This window comes from Paroedura picta, chromosome 4 (assembly GCF_049243985.1).
Source record: "Paroedura picta isolate Pp20150507F chromosome 4, Ppicta_v3.0, whole genome shotgun sequence".
Lineage (NCBI taxonomy): Eukaryota > Metazoa > Chordata > Lepidosauria > Squamata > Gekkonidae > Paroedura > Paroedura picta.
Window position 1 is genome coordinate 101,152,749 of NC_135372.1, and position 19,207 is coordinate 101,171,955.

General features: G+C 42.5%; 1 protein-coding gene, 1 long non-coding RNA gene and 1 other non-coding gene across 7 annotated transcripts in view; 1 reads left to right on the forward strand and 2 right to left on the reverse strand.

The window, feature by feature from the left end:
* Window positions 1–3,191: 3,191 nt before the first annotated feature.
* On the reverse strand, window positions 3,192–19,125 carry LEMD1 (LEM domain containing 1). Of its 4 annotated transcripts, none has more exons than XM_077334726.1 (8): window positions 18,912–19,125; window positions 15,213–15,384; window positions 14,549–14,668; window positions 11,223–11,296; window positions 9,441–9,524; window positions 8,210–8,308; window positions 5,509–5,564; window positions 3,192–3,645 (listed from the first exon to the last, which is right to left on the reverse strand). In XM_077334726.1, the coding sequence occupies exons 2-8, from the start codon at window positions 15,364–15,366 to the stop codon at window positions 3,432–3,434; spliced, it is 801 nt and encodes a 266-aa protein (XP_077190841.1). In that variant the 5' UTR covers window positions 15,367–15,384; window positions 18,912–19,125; the 3' UTR covers window positions 3,192–3,431. The 4 variants fall into 4 exon arrangements, with proteins under 4 accessions (XP_077190841.1, XP_077190842.1, XP_077190840.1 ...); XM_077334727.1 differs by lacking the exon at window positions 18,912–19,125 and adding an exon at window positions 18,576–18,743; XM_077334725.1 differs by lacking the exon at window positions 18,912–19,125 and adding an exon at window positions 17,769–17,819.
* Window positions 18,726–18,797, reverse strand: TRNAW-CCA (transfer RNA tryptophan (anticodon CCA)). Its single transcript has one exon. It is a non-coding gene; the product is annotated as a tRNA-Trp (tRNA).
* LOC143836027 (uncharacterized) overlaps window positions 19,068–19,207 on the forward strand; it is a 32,343-nt gene continuing 32,203 nt past the window's right edge. For both annotated transcript variants that reach the window (XR_013230461.1, XR_013230460.1), the window contains exon 1: window positions 19,068–19,207. This is a non-coding gene — a long non-coding RNA (uncharacterized LOC143836027).

The following is a 19,207-nucleotide window of genomic DNA, read 5'->3' on the forward strand; positions in this document are numbered from 1 at the left end:
CAAATAAGAAAACTATGGTCCAATGTTGTTAAAATGGAATGTTATAATAACGTATAACACTGTTACTCCTGATTTTGAAAGATGTTTAGAATCATATGAATAACTGGTTTTCAAGCATCAGTCTGTTGCACTTAAACTCTTAACTGTCAGATGCCAGTCATGATATAGTGGTTAAGAGTGGCAGCTTCTAATCTGGCGAGCTGGCCTTGATTCCCCGCTCCTCCACATGCAGCCAGCTGGGTGATCTTGGGCTAGTCACACCCCTGATAGTGCTGCTCTCACAGAGCAGTCCTGGCAGAGCTCTCTTAGCCTCACCTACCTCTGTTGTGAAGACAGGAAGGGAAGGTGATTGTAATCTACTTTGAGATTCCTTCAGGCAATGAAAAGTAGGTATAAAAACCAACCTTTCTTCTTCAAAAGGAATGAGGAAAATAAAATAGTGATATCTGGGGGAGCCATGACAGTGTTTGCATATACCAACATCAAATGGGAAGCGTACTTAGAATCATAGAGTCGGAAGGGGCCATACAGGCCATCTAGTCCAAACCCCTGCTCAACGCAGGATCAGCCCTAAGCATCCAAGAAAAGTGTGTATCCAACCTTTGCTTGAAGACTGCCAGTGAGGGGGAGCTCAGCACCTCGTTAGGCAGCCTATTCCACTGCTGAACTACTCTGTGAAAATTGTTTTCTGATATCTAGCCTATATCGTTGTACTTGTACTTTAAACCCATTACTGCGTGTCCTTTTCTCTGCAGCCAATGGAAACAGCATCCTGCCCTCCTCCAAGTGACAACCTTTCAAATACTTAAAGAGAGCTATCGTGTCCCCTCTCAACCTCCTTTTCTCCAGGCTGAACATTCCCAAGTCCCTCAACCTATCTTCATAGGGCTTGGTCCCTTGGCCCCAGATCATCCTCATCGCTCTCCTCTATGCCCTTTCAATTTTATCTACATCCTTCTTGAAATGAGGCCTCCAGAACTGCACACAGTACTCCAGGTGTGGTCTGACCAGTGCCGTATACAGTGCCTATGACATCTTGTGATTTTGATGTGATGTCCCTGTTGATACAGCCCAAAATGACATTTCTTTTTTACCGCTACATCACACTGCCTGCTCATGTGTAGCTTACAATCCACAAGTACCCCAAGGTCTCGTTCACACACAGTGTTACCTAGAAGCGTATCCCCCATCCAGTTGGTATGCTTTTCATTTTTCCAACCCAGATGCAGAACTTTCCACTTATCTTTATTAAATTGCATCTTGTTCTCATTTGCCCATTTTTCCATTGTGTTCAGATCTTATTGAACTCTGTATCTTCTGGAGTATTTGCCAGTCCTCCCAATTTGGTGTCATCTGCAAACTTGATGAGTAGTCCCTCCACCCCCTCATCTAGATCATTAATAAATGTGTTTAAAAGTACTGGACCGAGCACCGAGCCCTGAGATACCCTGCTACTCACCTCCCTCCAGTCTGATGAAACACCATTGAGAACAACTCTTTGAGTGCAGTTCTCTAACCAATTCCCTGTCCACCTAACTATCTGAAAATCCAGATTGCAGTCCTTCAATTTATCCATCAGAACATCATGGGAAACCTTATCAAAAGCTTTGCTAAAATCCAAGTAACATCAACCGAATTTCCCCGATCCAGCAAACCTGTTACTTGGTCAAAAAAGGAAACCAGGTTGGTCTGACAGGACATGTTGAAGACAAATCCATGCTGACTTCCTTGGATCACCAAATTGTCCTCCAGATGTTTGCAGATCGCTCCCTTTAATATCTGCTCCATTATCTTCCCCACAACAGAGGTCAGACTCACTGGTCGGTAGTTTCCCGGGTCATCCTTCCTCCCTTTTTTGAAGATCGGAATAACGTTTGCTCTCTCCCAGTCCTCCGGGACATCTCCAGTCCTTAAAGAGGTCCCGAAGATGATGGACAAGGGTTCTGCAAGTTCTCCAGAAAGTTCTTTGAGCACTCTCAGGTGTATTTCATCCGGCCCAGGGGATTTGAACTCATTCAGTGCAGCTAAATGCCTCTCGACAACCTCTCTATCCATGTTAACCTGCCACCCAGACACTGTCCTTTGGCTATGGCCATCTCTAGATGTGCCTAAACACTTTGACCTGTGGGAAAAAACAGATGTAAAATAGGCACTAAGCCTTTCTGCTTTCTCTGCATCTTCCGTTAGAGTTTATCCATCCGCACCCAACAGTGGGCCTATTGCCTCCTTGACTTTACATTTGCTCCTCACATAACTGAAAAATCTTTTGTTACAATGAACTTCCCTGGCCAATCTTAGCTCACTCTCAGCTTTGGCCTTTCTTATGATTGATCTACAATGCCTAGTAACCTGTAGGTACTCTTCTTTAGAGCTCTGTCCTTCCCTCCATTTCCTGAACATTTTCCTTTTCTTTCTTAGTTCCTCTTGAAGTTCTCTGTTCATCCAAATAGGCTTCTTAGAGCTCCTGCAGTGTTTTCGTCTTTCTGGGATAGTCATGGATTGAGAATGCACCTCTTGTTTGAGTAGCGCCCACCCTTCACATGCTCCCTTCCCTTTCAGCATACTTCTAGGAGGAGCTCTTGTACTTTAAGATCCCCTAACATAAAAATGTGCAAAATGTGTAGAGGACATCAAATTAATAACTTGTCTACTTCCCCACTGAACCATCTGCTCCTCTTGGTTTTGGCTTCTGTGGTGAAATACACTCTGCAGTTTACTACCCATATGCCAACACTCAGGGTGGAGAACTGCACTCCTGATTGTATGTGCGATCACAATTCATTCTGCTTGATTTACAGCCCTTAAGGCAGGGGTAGTCAAACTGCGGTCCTCCAGATGTCCATGGACTTTAATTCCCATGAGCCCCTGCCAGTGAACACTGGCAGAGACTCATGGGAATTGTAGTTCATGGACATCTGGAGGACCGCAGTTTGACTACCCCTGCCTTCAGCTAACTGGATGAAAGGCCTCACAGACCACAAAAAAGGAGACTTTGATCCCACATAAGATTTCTGTGGATGGGAAATGGTTGATTTTCATTGCTTACCCCTCCCATGCTGCTCCTGGACGTCTCATCCCCAGGAGGAGCATCTTGGGCAGGAGGTGGGGAAGTCACACTCTGCAGACAGAAATCTCTTCTGCTCACAGAAACCTCTAGTGAACCCAAATAATGGAATATCATCTTTTACAAGTTTAGAAAGGGAATAACTCTACACTGAGGAACTTTATTTAATAAAGGAAATACTCATTTACACATACGCATTTAAAGGCTAGACAGACTGTGGCATGTGACAGATTTTAAATAAAAGAACACACACACACTGGATGATCCCCTTTTGCCTTTTAATTAACTAGCCATATCACTTATTCATGCACAGTAAAAGAGAAAGGCTCCTTTGGCCTTGCAATTCCATATAGGAACAGGGCTACACTCATTTTCCAGTGATGAAGGCTATGAATGGATTGTCTCGATTAGTTTCCATAGTTACATATATTAAAAGGATGAAAACAAAGATAGCAAATACAGCCATCTTTACACGCATTGGTATAAATCCTTCATCTGGTTGCCCAGGCACCACCTCGGATTTAATTTCAGGACTTTTCTTCAGGGAAAGGGGATTCTCCTTTGTGGATCTTCTTCTAGTGCTAGAGAAACAGGAGGTAATATCAAAGAAAAATAGCTTCAAAATCCTAGGAAAAACACCAGGCTGGATGAAACAGTCCTCTTCTGTTAAGTGAGGAGTCTTGGGGAAAGGTTACTGGAGGACAACCCCTCACTTAGTAGAAGAGTTATTGGATCCACTCCACTTATTCTCCAGTTTAGAATGGTTTTTTAAACTTGACTAGTATTCAAAACTGCAAAATAGGAAACAAGTCAAAATATTATTAGCTAATTGCTACAAATGTATCTAGATTACTAAAATCATTTTTTTGTGAAAGGAGACATCGGCATTTCAAATTCAGCTCATAGGGTTGTCAAGGAATTGTTCAACATGGTTTCAAGCATGCAATAGCTTGCACCCAATCTTAGACAAATTTACCCTGTGGTTTCTTCATTACTGACAGTTTTGTCAATCAAAATATTGATTGAATGCCATCAAAAGTTATAACAGATTCACAGTTGTTGAGTGGCAGTACCCTTTTCTCCCTTTGCTACAAAAAGTATTAGCCACACTAATTGATATTGAAAGAACCAAGATGTCAAACATCTGCCCAATAAACACAGGACCTAGGCTGCATCCTAAAACAACAGTTGTCCTATGGAATTGGCCCTTATAAGGTACAGTGGGTCCTGGAAAAGTATTTGAACAGGAGATTGTGCTCTCCATATTGCTGAGGCCTGCGCCCCCCTCCTCCCACTTTTTTTTTTTTTTTAGCTTTTGCACTCTTCATTTCCAGCCAGCGTTCCTGCTTCAGTTATCTTCTGGTTGTTTTACCCACGTCCCGTCCTATGCGTCTCAGTCACTTAGGCTGTAGGACTAATGACTCCTGGTACATTGCATAAAGTACCAACCCAACATTACCAGGTTAAGAGAGACTGAGGGTTTCTTTCTGATACTCGCACAGGAATTTCCTGCAGATTTTTTTCTCCACTAGGTGACAGCTAGAGGCCCAACTGACATTATAATCAGGGTTCTAAATCATTCCTTCACCAGAATGCTTTAAACTCAATTCATTTGTACATTTTCAGAATTAGCACATAACACTGAGAAGAAGATCTGTGAGAGTTATTTAAAATCATGCTCCCCAAAACTTATATCTGAATGAAGCATTTACACTGTTTTCTATGAACTGGAGTAGAAGTGGGAAACAATTTGTTTGGGGATGGGGGGACATTGCCTTTTAAAAGGGACAGTGGAATATACACCAAAATCCATGTATGACACTAATCTCATTCTGCCTAGACGACATACACACATAACTCACCGACACGCACATCTAAGTATGATTCAGATGTAGCATCAAGCCATACACTGTGTTAAGCATTGCTTAGACTTATATTCCAGATATATGTGCAAACTGTAATTCATATGCTGCTTACTTGCTTCTCTCCAAAATCTCTGGCTGTGATCAAGCCACTTGGCCTTACCATACTCCTGGTAAAGCATTCCAGTTTCAAAGTGTTTCTTTATCAGCTAGCTAGCTATTAATTAGATTTGTATACCGCCCACCCCAGTAACCTGGCTCTGGGCGATGTACAAGATATACATTTTAAATTCAAGGTTTGTTAAAAATTTTAAACACAAGTTTAAAACAATTTTGTAATAGGAGAAAACAACTTCCGATTAAAAACCTAGCATTTGCTAATCTATCTCTTATTATTCCTCCCTCAGATTGGTAAGGGTATAGATCTCCCATATCGGTAGGTGGTAACATGTGGGCTGGGTGAAGCCTGATAGAAGCTAGATGTTTATTTTCATCAGCCTCAACCAAAGGCCTGGCGGAGGCTCACATGTTCACAAGTGAAAGGCCCACTGATCCTCATAGCATGGGTGGCAGCCACTTTACCTTTGTCCTGTGCTGGCTTCAGGATAACCATAGTCTTCGTGTGGTATATCACCTTTCTGCAAAAAGGGGGAAAAGTTCATGAGCACAGTGTGATTTTACAAGCATACTGTTATGGCTGTGATTTCTGTTCATACAAATTATAGAACCAGCTTCCTTTTTTGGGATCATGGTGAACCCTTCCAGCTCATGGGGACTGTCACATAGCAAATGCATAACACAGAATAAGGGCACCCTGCAATTAAAATCAGCAGTCTTAATTGCTCATAACTTCCTAACAACTCAGCAAACAGAAAACATGTTGACAAGCGCCTCTTTAAAAATGAAGATTCTCTATATTGTTTCTTTCTTTAACCAGGTCATCTGAATCATATAATCATAGAGTAATAGAGTTGGAAGGTACCTCCTGGGTCATCTAGTCCAAGCCCCTGCACTATGCAGGACACTCACATCCCTAATGCTCATCCACTGTAACCTGCCACCCCCTTAAGCCTTCACAGAATCAGCCTCCCAATCAGATTACTATTATATCCTAAATATCCCTCTGTCAGAAAATACTAATGCTAAACTACAACTATTTTCAAAAGGAAGCGTGAAGTTAGGGGAGACTCCTTGTGAAGCATTTATAGGGATCCCAGAGCGCTTTAAAAAAAAAGCTAGGAACCTGTATTTTATATTATTTAAAAACACTGAAGCATTATGATTCTAATCCTCCTAACCTACTGCAAACAGGATATCAATAGAATGAACAGGTTCAACATATATAGCTGAAGCACTACAGTCTGAACACATCCAGGTTCATAAATCATCACTGCCATGGGAAGCAGAAAATGGTCCTGCTGTATGTGGGATCAATCACATAATATTTACAGGTTTCACATATAAAACAATGTGACTGGTAGCAGATCTTCAAAACTTTAAAAAAGTTTTGCTGAACTGGGTTTAATCAGAAATAGCAATGGACTGATCTGAATGCAACACATATGCTTTGCTTTGAACAAAATGCCTTTCTCATTAGTGTCACAGATGCAGTTCCCGTATTTCTTCCCAGTTCACCAGGCCTCTAGAAAAAAATGAAAAAAAAGATGTCGTATTGAGGATTCTGAACCCCCCTCAGAAATAGTGTTGCAAAAACTTGAAATTTTAAAAGCAATTTTTCACATTAAAAAGCAGCATTACCTACCAGCAATACTGAGTTCTACTTCCCATCCACTGCAAGTTTGGTGCCTCTAATCTGCACAGTGTCTGTTCTATATACTCCTGAACCTGCACCTGTCATTTCTTCCATTTCTCCAGAAAGCACTTTCCTGGGGGCACCTTCTTTGGGGAGCCATAACTCAAAACCTGTAAATCCAATCCTTGCCAAACTTGGAGGGGAAGGATAGGCAAGCCAGCCAGAGATCCCCTGTGAGTTTTGTGTCTCTAGCATGCTGGAGGGCCATTCTACCACATCACAAATCTCTCAAACTGAACCAGTTTGGTGCCCAGAAAGTATGACAATTCGTGGTTTGTGAACCGCAAGCTACAAACCATGAACCAAACTGCATTTTCCTGGTTCATGCCCATCCAGACACAGGTTTACTGCTGTGTTTATCCATGGTTCAATTATAACACTTGATCTTCCAATGTTAACAATAATTAAGAATTCAGTTTGAACACTTGGATATGTGTACATGAAAAATCATCCTTTGTTTGTCCACTTTCTTATGATTATGTCCAAAGAACATGAAGTACCCTACTGTAAAAGACACTATCTAAAAACAGTTATCATATCTGTCAAGCTAAATTTTCCTAACTATATTTTATTATACTTTCCCAAGTATTTGACATGACATCCTTTTTAGAAGCCCCCAACCTGTCTCCCAGTGGTACAGAAGGGGGAACAAAGAGAAAGGTGACAGAAGTAAAAGCATCTGCAAGGCTTGGTCTTTTTTCCAGGTTCACTTCTGGCTAACAAATGCTTCTCACAGTCTGGCCAATACTCTCAAAATGTATATTACTTTCTCCCTTTCCACCCTTCTTCCTATATGCAAACAGATAAAATACCTTGTTTGGCACTCCCTCCAAACTTCCCACACACAAACATGTGTTTTGCCCATCCCCTGGGCAGCCACAATGGGAATAATGGAGTCACCAGACACTGCAGCACCTGCAGGCACTATCCTGGGGAGCACTAGAACTTATGTTACAGGATGGGTTGTTTGATTATCTGAATGCAGCCTTATTTTTTCTCTTTCCCCCCTCTGCTGAAACACATGTTAAACAGCAGACAGCTGCTCTCCACCCTGCAAGAACTAACAAGCTACGATTCATACCTACACCATATTTGACTATAGAAAGAGCCTCAGAAATTCTTGGGCTGGCATTATTTCCTTGCTCTATTCCTCCCCTTGCATGCTGTGCCAGGACTGAAGGGGAGGGAGCCTTTCTTCTTTTGTTACAGCTGTGTAAGCCGGAGTCCAGCCAAAGACATGTATTGGCCCTGAACCCACGGCTGAGCTGGGCCAGTGGAGCTAGGTCCACTCCAAGATGAGTCCTTGAGATATTACAGTGAAGTGCTGTTCACAAGGAACATTATATTTTGATTTACATCTCTGCTTTCAAGGATTTGATGTATTTACCAAAGATTTTTTAAAAAACAAATTTGGTGTCTGTATAGAATTTAAATTTCAAATATGTCACACATGAATTGCTGCAAGAATACCATTTGCCTGTGATTTCTTTCAGGACTGCTGCTAGATTTCCTCCTTTGTCCTTGGGCACGATACGCTGCCACTTTACCCTCTGGCAATATTTCCTGTAACTGATAATAGACAAGATGACGTTCATTAAAGTAGTATAAACAAAGGATGAAAACAAGAAACACAGTCATGGCAAAGCCTCTTCTGTCTGTGATCAACGATCAGGCATGCTGTGTGTATCACTTAGTTCTTGAAATCTACAGTCAGCAAAAACTGTCCACTTGCAATGCTTTCTTTAGCAACAATCAATTCACATTCTCACTTGAAATGTCACATTTTAAACCGCCTTGGGCAATTTTAACAAAGGGAATGCTCTTAGACTGATCTAGTCATGATAGAAGTATCACTTATTGGACTGTATCTATAGAAGTTGATTTGTTAAGCATTTTCACTAGTGGCAGTGCAAGGGTCCAGTGCAGACTACACAAAAGAATGAGATGTTGATGGGGGCATACTGGATAGTACCACTGTAGATGGTGGATTCTAGTTCTGAACACTTTTCACATAAAAACCTTATGCAAATAGAAAACTTAGCGCATCAGGAGAGAAATCTTTTGCCTCCTTTTTTTGTTTGCCAATTTTATTTTCAATTTGCAGAGAGATTTTAGCATAAGGAACATGATCCTCCGCCTGTACATCATTCAATCCTCCTCCCAAAACTCTGATTAGAACTGACGTAAAAATATAACATCAGCAAAACTTTGCTAATTTGTGGTGTTAGTTTTCTAACATTGCTTGACCTTGACTGTCAAGGTCCTCAGCCATTTCTTCTTGCATTCTGCCTTAACATACATGGTGCATGTAAAAAGGTAAAGGTAAAGGTATCCCCTGTGCAAGCACCGAGTCATGTCTGACCCTTGGGGTGACGCCCTCTAGCGTTTTCTTGGCAGACTCAATACGGGGTGGTTTGCCAGTGCCTTCCCCAGTCATTACCGTTTACCCCCCAGCAAGCTGGGTACTCATTTTACCGACCTCGGAAGGATGGAAGGCTGAGTCAACCTTGAGCCGGCTGCTGGGATTGAACTCCCAGCCTTATGGGCAAAGCTGTCAGACGGCTGCCTTACCACTCTGCGCCACAAGAGGCTTATTGTAAGTGGCAGCAATTTTGGAGAATAAAAAATAACCCGCACAATTAAAAATACATAGCAGTAACAACCTAAAATGAATCAAAGAGCTGTAATAGAAGTTACTTGCCTCTGCCACTATTCTGGCTAAACTGTATTCAACATCAGGTGACAACAGTTTCTTCTGCCGTTCTACTACTTCAGTATGTGATTTCTACAGGTAAAGGAGGAACCATAAAAAAATTGCAACTGGAATTGAAGATAGGAACCATAGTAGAATGTGTGGGGTTCCATATGGTCCTTATTGACTAAAAGGTAGATCACAAATTCAAGTTAATTAAATAGTTTAACTGTTATTTGAGTGGTCATCTATTTGGGTTCTGCAGCTACCTGCTCCTTTCTAGAGTTTAATTCTACAAGATGATATTTATGTTTCTGCCCTTCCAACACATGCCAAGGAAAAGGCTTCCTCATACACACGCCTTGAGAAGCAGGGCAGGCACCATTCACTTTTGTACTATTCTGACTGCCATGTCAATGGAGTTCTAAGCAGAAGTTTTACAGAGAGATTTTTATTCTTTTTCTATCGACTGGTTACAATAGGACTGCTAAAGAAATGTAATTGGTACTTTAAAGAAGAATGGAATATGCATTTAAATGCCATGGGTCACTTGGGTCACTTCTGACCATCAGGGCACATCATTGCCAGTTGCCCACTAGACTTAACCACTTCCCCAAAGGTTTAAATATCTGAAATGTAAGCCAATTTCCCTTGGCCTCAGGAGAAGGTAGTGGCTGTAATAAAGGAGGTAGAGCCCTTCTGTCTAAATGCGTACTCCACTGTACAGAGTCTTAAATGCACATTTTAAAAGTGCATATACATGACACTGGGTAATGCCATGAAATACAAGAATCAGCAGGCACTGAACAGGTTAATGAGGCTGTGGAATCTCCTACAATAAAAGACCAAGAGGCTGAATGGACAAACCTAAGATATGGCTTAAATCTAGGGAATGCTGCTGATTAAGATTATCATCATCATATTTAAATTTCTAGCCCGCCACTCCCAATGGCGGGTTACAACATATATAAAAACCCTAATAAAATTCCCCTAAGACCAAAACATTCATGAAACATTAAGCTTCATCAGTATTCTCAAAGAATAAAGCTGGCCTCCCTGAGCAAGTGCTTAGTTATCAAGTTCCGCCTTGATCCTTTTCCCAGAATTTGCTTCCTTTAGGTCAGGAAGCAGGATAGGAACTTTGACTACCTGTGTGAATAAAGGTAAAGGTATCCCCTGTGCAAGCACCGAGTCATGTCTGACCCTTGGGGTGACGCCCTCTAGCGTTTTCATGGCAGACTCAATACGGGGTGGTTTGCCAGTGCCTTCCCCAGTCATCACCGTTTACCCCCCAGCAAGCTGGGTACTCATTTTACCGACCTCGGAAGGATGGAAGGCTGAGTCAACCTTGAGCCGGCTGCTGGGATTGAACTCCCAACCTCATGGGCAGACAGATTCAGACAGCATATCGCTGCCTTACCACTCTGCGCCACAAGAGGCTCCTGTGTGAATAATGAGCAACAATCTACTGAACACATGTGAATCTCGTTCTGTTCCTCTTCTAAAATATTTGAATCTATATGAAATTCTCTTGCATTTCCAATTACCCCCTTGGCTGCATTTTCTGTCAATAAATAACATTGGCATATACTAAAATACCAGAGCAGATTATTTTGCATCAGATTTCCTAGGGCTCTGGAACATTAATAGAAGAAGCACATTCTAATTATGTGATTGGAAATAATTGCTTCACTTGTCATGACTCTGACACCAAGTATATCAGTTTATAGTCACTTGCAATTCTGTGCATTTAGCTGTAGCCATAAAATATTCATGCTTTGGGTTACTTACGTTATCAGCCCCAGAGGCACATTCAGCTGTCACTTTGAGGCTGTTTGTTTCAAGGGCGGCTTGTGTGGTTCTTCCTGAGTGGGAACAGAAAAATTGGAGTTTAACTCACACTGAATTATCTATACCACATTACACAACTCACCAGGGAGTTCCAAGCACTATACTATCTCAAGTCCTTTTTGAAAGACAACTGACTGCCAAGAATATTAGGATAAGCATTTTTAAAAACATGTTTGCTTGCCTGACATGCTAATGCCAGCTTGGTATAGTGGTTAATAGTAGCACCCTCTGATCTGGATTCCCAAACTGGATGACCTTGGGCCAATCACAGTTCTCTAAGAGCTCTCTCTGCCTTACCTACCTCACAGGCTTGTTGTGGGGAGAGGAAGGGAAGGTGAATGTAAGCTGCTTTGAGACTTCTGGTAGTGAAAAGTGGGGTATAAAAACTAACTCTTCTTCTATTCCCCCCTTTCTAATTGTAAGACGGATGATTTATTCAAAGAGTTTAAGGTTCTTTTTTGTTCCACAAGACATGATGTCTTCAGCAACCAAGAGCTTTGAAGCCACAAAATTCAGGAAGTCAATGCCAGCTAAGGGCTATGTGAGTATGAATGGAGGCATTCCTAACTTGATGGGTGCTCATGTACACAAATTGTACAGCTTGGTAATAAACAAGAAAGAAGCAGCTGAAATGAGGTCATGGTGCATTCTCATTTGGAATACTATGTACAGCTCTTGTTGCTGTATCTCAAAAAGGACCTTAGTAGAGCTGGGGAGAAAAAAGATGACAACCACAATTATCAAGGAGTACCTTTCTTATGAGGAAAAGGTTAAGTGTCTTTGGTACATTCTGTTTCATTCATTTTTTTAGAGATTTATACACCACCCCTCCTACTGAACTGGCTCAGGGCAGTTTCCATCACTTTAAAATCCACATAATACATTGAAACAGTAACAAAAATTACAAAAATTGTCACACCAAGTAACCAGCTTAAATAGTCAGGCTTTATCTAGACCGTTGGCTTTATCCTTAGTGACTTCAAAGGCTACTCAAAAGCAGTAAAAAAAAGATTGCCTACAGCACTATGTAACCCATCAAGGATTACAATTTAGATAAGGGGAAATGCCATAATGTCATCAAATTATTGTTTCATCTCTATTTATTTAATCATCATGACAAAATCTATATTTGGTCCAGATAATGGAACTAAAATTCTATATGCTGTTAAATTGCCACAACTGTACACTATGCTGTGCAAAGCGACTGCTCAACCAGTTCACTAGGCTTTAATGAAAACCATGGGCAACGGTAACAAACCTCCTTCAGAAGTTACACTTTGAAGTCCTATTATTTCGAATGTGCATAGGGAGGCAACATCAAAGTTCACTTATGTCAGGAAAACTGCCTCACAATGTTTCCCTTTCATTGGTAGTGGTGGAAAGGACCATCAAGTTGGAACCAACATTTAGTGACCCCAGTTTTTTCAAGGCAAGAGATGTTCAGAGATGGTTTCCCATGGCCTGGCTCTGCATAACAACTCTGGACTTCCTTGGTGGTCTCCCACCCAAATACTAGCTTCTGAAATCAGGCTAACCTGGGTCAAGGTCAGGTCCCATTTATTCAATTTTTTAAAAAATATACGGGATTTAAAAAATGCCAATTCTGTATGTTTATATGTATGTATGTGTGTGTATGTATGTGCGTCAGGCCGGCAAAGGAGCAACTGCGAGCCGCGCTCTGCGCGGCTCACAGTTGCTGGGGCTGGGAATCGGAGAGACCAATCGGCAGGCGCTGTGCGCCTGCCAATTGGTCCCTCCGATTGTCTGTCCGGAGGAAGGGTCCAATCCTCATTCCGGACACATCCCGCTTTATCCTTAGTGACTTCATTCCGGACACATCCAATCCTCATTCCGGACACATCCCTTCCTCATCCCGGACACATCCCGCCCCACAACACCTTACCCTTTTATTTAGTCCGTGGCGCCCATGGCGCCACGGGCGGTGTAAAGATATTGCCTTGCCTTTTCCCCACATAGGGAAGTCCCTATGTAGAATAGCCATTTCCTCCCAGGAGAATGAAATGGCTCAGGCCCTCTGAACATTTGTAATTGTCCCTGTGGCAGCCATCTTGTGACTGGTCCCACCTTCCAACCATGGCAGCCATTTTGTGGTAGTGCCTGTTAACCTTTCACAAAATGCTAGCCATGCCCACACACTTGAGAAGATTAAGTACCATTGTTGAAGTACCAAAGAGTAGAAAAAATGGAACTTTGGGGAGCCATTCAGTGCTATGACTGGAATTCAACTTCCTGGACTTCAATTGAGGCAGGGAGTGGGACCGATTAGTCATCTGTGATCAAAAGCAGTCTGTCAGACATCTGTGTGGTTTCAAGTGTTCCCAGGCATTTGCCTGAGACCGACCAACCCAATGACATCCACAAGTGTCCACCCCTCAGACACCTCCTCTATGGGCTGAACCAGTCTGACCTCTCTTGGGGTTTCTGTCTAAGTTGTTCCTGTTATGTTATTGTCAATCAAAACCATTGAAATTATGTTATGTTAAATTATGTTACATTGGAGCCACTTGGATCATGTTGATCGTTCCATGTATTACCCCGCAACATTATATGTAAACCTCCCTGAGACGTATGGGAGGGCGGTATAAAAATCTAATAAATAAATACAATCCCAGGAGGAAAGGGTCATATCTACAATCTTGCAAACAGCACTACAGGGACAAATCAAAGCAAGAGATCTGTTGTGGGGGTTTTTTGTACCCCACTTTTTACTATCTGAATGAGTTCCAAAGCAGCTTACAATCACCTAACTTTCCACTCCCCACAACAGACAGCCTGTAAGGTAGGTAAGGTTGAGTGAACTCTGATAGAACTATGACTGACCCAAGGTCACCCAGCAGGCCTCATGTGGAGTAGGGAATCGAGCCCAGTTCTTCAGATTAGAGGCCGCCACTCTTAACCACTAAACCCTGCTGGCTCTTGTAACATAGAAACCCAAGAGTAACTTTGTTTTGGACAGACCGAATTTCTTAGAATTTAGTTAAGTTAGACTTAATAGTTTCTATCCAAAGGCAAGCATAAGCAAGGCAATCTGCATGCAGCCAACTTAAAAAAAAATACATCAACTCTGAAGGCAGAAAACAACTTAAAACCCAATGACATCATTGGATGAGGGCTGCAGAATAGACTGGAAGAATGTTTGGCTGCAGCCTACTTACTCGGGAGGAACTCCAAAAACACTCATGAGAATGTTTTGAAGCGCACCTAGTACATGTAAGCACATCTAGTGAAAGATTTGCCAGCATTACCTTGTTCTGCATCTTTTCCCTCATCAGAAACACTATCATCAGTCTTCTGTTTATCTGCTACTGCTGGGGATTCCTTCATGAACTGCAGCAACTTTTTCTCATAAATGGTCCTTGTAGAAGCTAAAACCAAACATATCATATTGTAAAGGCTTGCAATGGTTAGAATACCATTTCCCAAACTGGAGGTCCAGGGACTGAATCAGTTATCCAGGGGACTAAGAGTACCTTGTAAGAACAGAAGGATCCCCCCCCACTCACTCCAGATCACACAAAACAAAGCCCTTTTTGCAGCTAGGTAGGAATAGGGGCAGAGAGTTTGTACCTCCAATGAAGGGGATGAAATTGCCTGCCCCCTATTTCAATGGGCAGGAGGCCATACAGCTGCCAACATCTAGCTTCCAGATCATCTCAAAATATTAGCCAGAAAATGCACTGATTGGCTGCCAAGATATTTTCAATGATTTCTAACCACTCTTTCAAACCAAAATCCAACTAGCCTGAAGCTGAATTGGTTTGGGAAGTACTCCCCTCAAACTAGAACCTCTTGAATGTTTGACTTAATTATCTGCTACTGTCAAGGTACACTTTCATACTCTCACTACAGTATGGATTCTGTGGCCCTTTAGATCCTCCCAAGTTCAGTCATCATTCATCTGATGCATACGTAATATTGGTCCAGGGCTGATCCCATACTCAGAAAGCTGTTCCCGTAACTCAGTGTCATTCAGTGCTTTAACATCAGTTTCATCTTTGAAGTCTTGCTTTGGGGAGTCTTCATTTTGCTTTTCTATGATCACATCTACGGTAACTTTCTCCATTTTGTCTAACAGTACAGCCTATGATAGAAGAGAACACCGGTTAGGAATGTTTCCGCTATCTCAGTGCATTATATTCTACTAACAGCTTTCATATTTGAGAAATAAACATAAATTAGATTTGAACAATTTCTAGATGACTAAAAATTCTATCAGGCAAACAATGTTAAGAAGTCTACTCTTTTACAGGATACATTAAACTCAGGCATGAAATGATGTACACAACAGTACCATTAATAATTAAGAGCAACAATTTCTACCAAATTTCAGATGCGCATTGTAAAAAAGAAAAGAAGTTTAAGTTAGACCATACCAAGAGCCTGGAATCATAATATATATATAAAAAACATAACAAGTTGTATTTTGACATTGTGGCAGACACAGTTGTGTACCCATGGCAGCCCTGTGTCTAGCACTTCAACCCAATGACAACTAGTGAAATTCATGACATGATGTGATGGCATACTCCTCCAGACCACTGGCTTCTAAAATATATACAAGCTTACTTTCCAATAAAACCTAAGCTTCTTTTGCTTATTGAAAAACATAAAACCCATCATTTATAACTTAGCATAAAAATTGTACTATTTGACATATTTATTGAATTTAGAAATATTTTTATTTTCTATACAAAAATGCAAGTATACCCAATACATTAAAAAGTGTTTCAAACTACTCCCTATGCTACCATATAGCATATATAACTTTGATTTTTTTTCTTCACTTGAGAGGTAAGAAAAATAAAAGTGAACTGAGTGTATTACTTGGACAAAACTGCAACAGCTTGTTTGGATATTGCCAGCTTGTTTGGATATTAACTTTATTAAAAACACTGACCACTTTAATAATGTATTATCATTAACATATTATAGTTTACATTTGTTACATTTAAACAAAAAAATAAATCTTGAAAATACTAAAGGCTCTTTGTCAAGTTACCACCTGCCTAGTCTTAAATGGCAGGGCCACCCAAACTGACCTTAAAGTATGATGGCTCTAATTTGTATAGAATTTCAGAAGTTAGTATCAGCTCTTTAAACTAGCCAGAAGCAAATTGGATGGTGGTATAAGGTGGAATAAGATTGGAGTGATACAGTTCTTAAGGCACTCTCCAGTCAACATTACATACCAACTGAAGCTTCCCAAAGGTCTTTAAGGGCAACGCTATGCACAGTGTGTTGCAGTAAATAAAATATGTTACTAGGGCACGCACCAAATTGGCAAGATCTTTCCTGCCCAAAAGGTCTATGGCTTGTCTATCCAATGGGAGGCATGGGTCCAGCGGCATAACCCAGGTTACAAACCTGCTCCTTTAGGGGGAGAGAAAACCCTTTCAAAATGGGAGATACTCCAATTCCTGGGTCAAACTTCATTAAAATTAAGTATAAAAGCACACAAAAGTTGAGCCTTTGAAAAAGGAATGGACAATTGTATTGTTTTACGGGAGTCTTATTGGGGTTTTTATGGACATTATTATCTGCCACGAACCTTTGCAGGAGTGGCAGGCTAAAAATTCAATAAATAAATAATAATAATAATTATTATTATTATTTGGATTTATAGTCCGCCACTCCCCTAGGGCTCGTGGCGGGTAGCAGCATATAAAACTCCCCAATAAAACCCCCTAATACATAAAACCATGCTAATACATAAACACACCAACCAACCCAACATGGCAACATTACCCAAGGAGGAGACCAGACATAGCCTGAAAGGACTGCAGAAGAGGGGGACCCGATCTCACCAGGTGATGCCGGCCTCAGCCGTAAGCCTGGTGGAAGAGCTCCATTTTGCAGAACCTGTGGAAAACTGGTAAATCCCGCAGGGCTCGCAGCTCTTCCTGGAGCTCATTCCACCAGGTAGGAGCCAGGGTTGAAAAGGCCCTGGCCCTGGTCGAGGCCAGGCGCGCCTCCCGGGGGCCGGGAACCACCAACAAGCTAGTCCTTGTGGAGCGTAATCTTTAAACCGCCCGCGGCAAGCCGCTGACATGGCTGCGGAGAGATGAGCTGTCGCCGCCCGCTACCAGCCATTGCCCTGCCGCGCACACTTGCCACGGTGAGTCTCACCGTGGGAGGGGGCCCAGACGACACGCCCCCGCCCCCGCAGCAATGCCCACCCGCCCTGCCGCCCGCCACCATACCCACCTGCACCTAGCGCCTGCTGTATTTTAACCACAGCGGGCTTGATTCCTAGTAAATAAATAAATAGCACATGTCCCCAACGTGCCCACTATCAATTCCCAAGTGTCTACAGAAATAGGGGTAGGTGGAGATTTCACCCAGCAAATCTGTCTAACCATTTGAGATTTGATTGCCTGTGCAAATTTGTCTAAAACTCATCTTTGCAGGACTTGTCCCACAGCACTAGGAGAGACAGAGTGGAGCAGTGCTTAAGAACAGACTAACCTGGAGAACTGAATTTGATTTTCCCGGCCTCCACATGAAGCTTGCTGGGTAACCTTGGGCCAATCACAGTCCCTCTCAGAACTTTCTTAAGCCCCACCTGCCTCATAAGGTGCCCTGTGGGGTGGGGGGGAAGGGAATACAATTGTGAGCCACTATGAGACTCCTTTTGACAGTAAAGAGCAGGATATAAAAGCCTTCTCTTAGTCTTCTGAATCTTCATGGTAACACTGAAGGAAAGACATGGGAGCCATTTTGCGGCAGGCTCCACCTCCTTCAGCAGCCATTTTGTGGCTGTGCTCAGAATTCCAATGGTGCCCCAGTCTCAAAAAGCTGGGGGGGGGGGGAGTCTAGTGTTTTAGGCAGTCCTTGCTGCCCCCACCCCTCCCTGAATCAAAGCTACAAACCACTTTTTCTATTTAACATTAAGGGGATCCTTAAGTAGGTGGGCAAGACCCAAACTGTTTCTCAACCTCAAGGTAGTAGAATATCCTCATCGAAGAAATTTAATGACGTTTTTATGCAGAGGCCTGTTTTTGGTTTGGAATAAAATTAGCGCGGGCGTCGTATGAGGTCACTTCCCTAGGCGACTTCGCTTCCAAGCATTAACAGGCCTTTGTTGCAAGCCCTGTAAGCTCCCACGTCCATTTTTGCTTGGAAAAACGTTTACCTCAACCCCCATACCACAAAACCAGGACAGCAGGATTGTTTCCCTTTCTTTCAGCATTTTCCACTGTAATGTGGCCACAAATGCGACCTCCCAAATTTTACAGGAACTCCGACCCCAGAAAACCTTCGCTAGACATTTACCGCGAAGCAATAGTATCTGCGAAGTACCCGTGTTGGCGGGCTCTCCTCGCGAATATTTCAAGGGAAACCCTGATCTTATCCGGAAGAACAAGTATAGTTGTCATTTCACGTATGGTGTAAAATAAATCCCAGTTTTGTTCCGGGAATCAATGACCCCGACGTGATTCGAACACGCAGCCTTCTGATCTGGAGTCAGACGCGCTACCGTTGCGCCACGAGGTCCTGCAAACCAGCTTGAAAGGAAAGCCTGAAGAGGCAGCAAATCCCTCCTCTCCTTTTTTTTTCTTAACTACACATGCGCACTACACTGTTTTGTTTTGGCTTACATACACTCACCGAAGCAGAACACTTTGCTTCCTCTGCATTCCTACCATTGCCTTACTTTAGGCCGAATGGGAAAAAAATTGCTCAGCCTTGCCGCTTTTCGCCTCTTTCCCCACAGAGAGGGAGAACGCAACTCCCGTTTCCCTGAGAAACCAACCAAAGTAACAGACATCCAAGCCCTGCACGCGCTCCCGGGCTCGTTTGAAGACGCCGTCCTAATTGACAGCCGCTGAGCGGCCAAACCGCCAACCACCACTCAGCCCACACCCTTCGTAGGAGGATCCTGCGCGCTGGCCTCGACCCGTGAG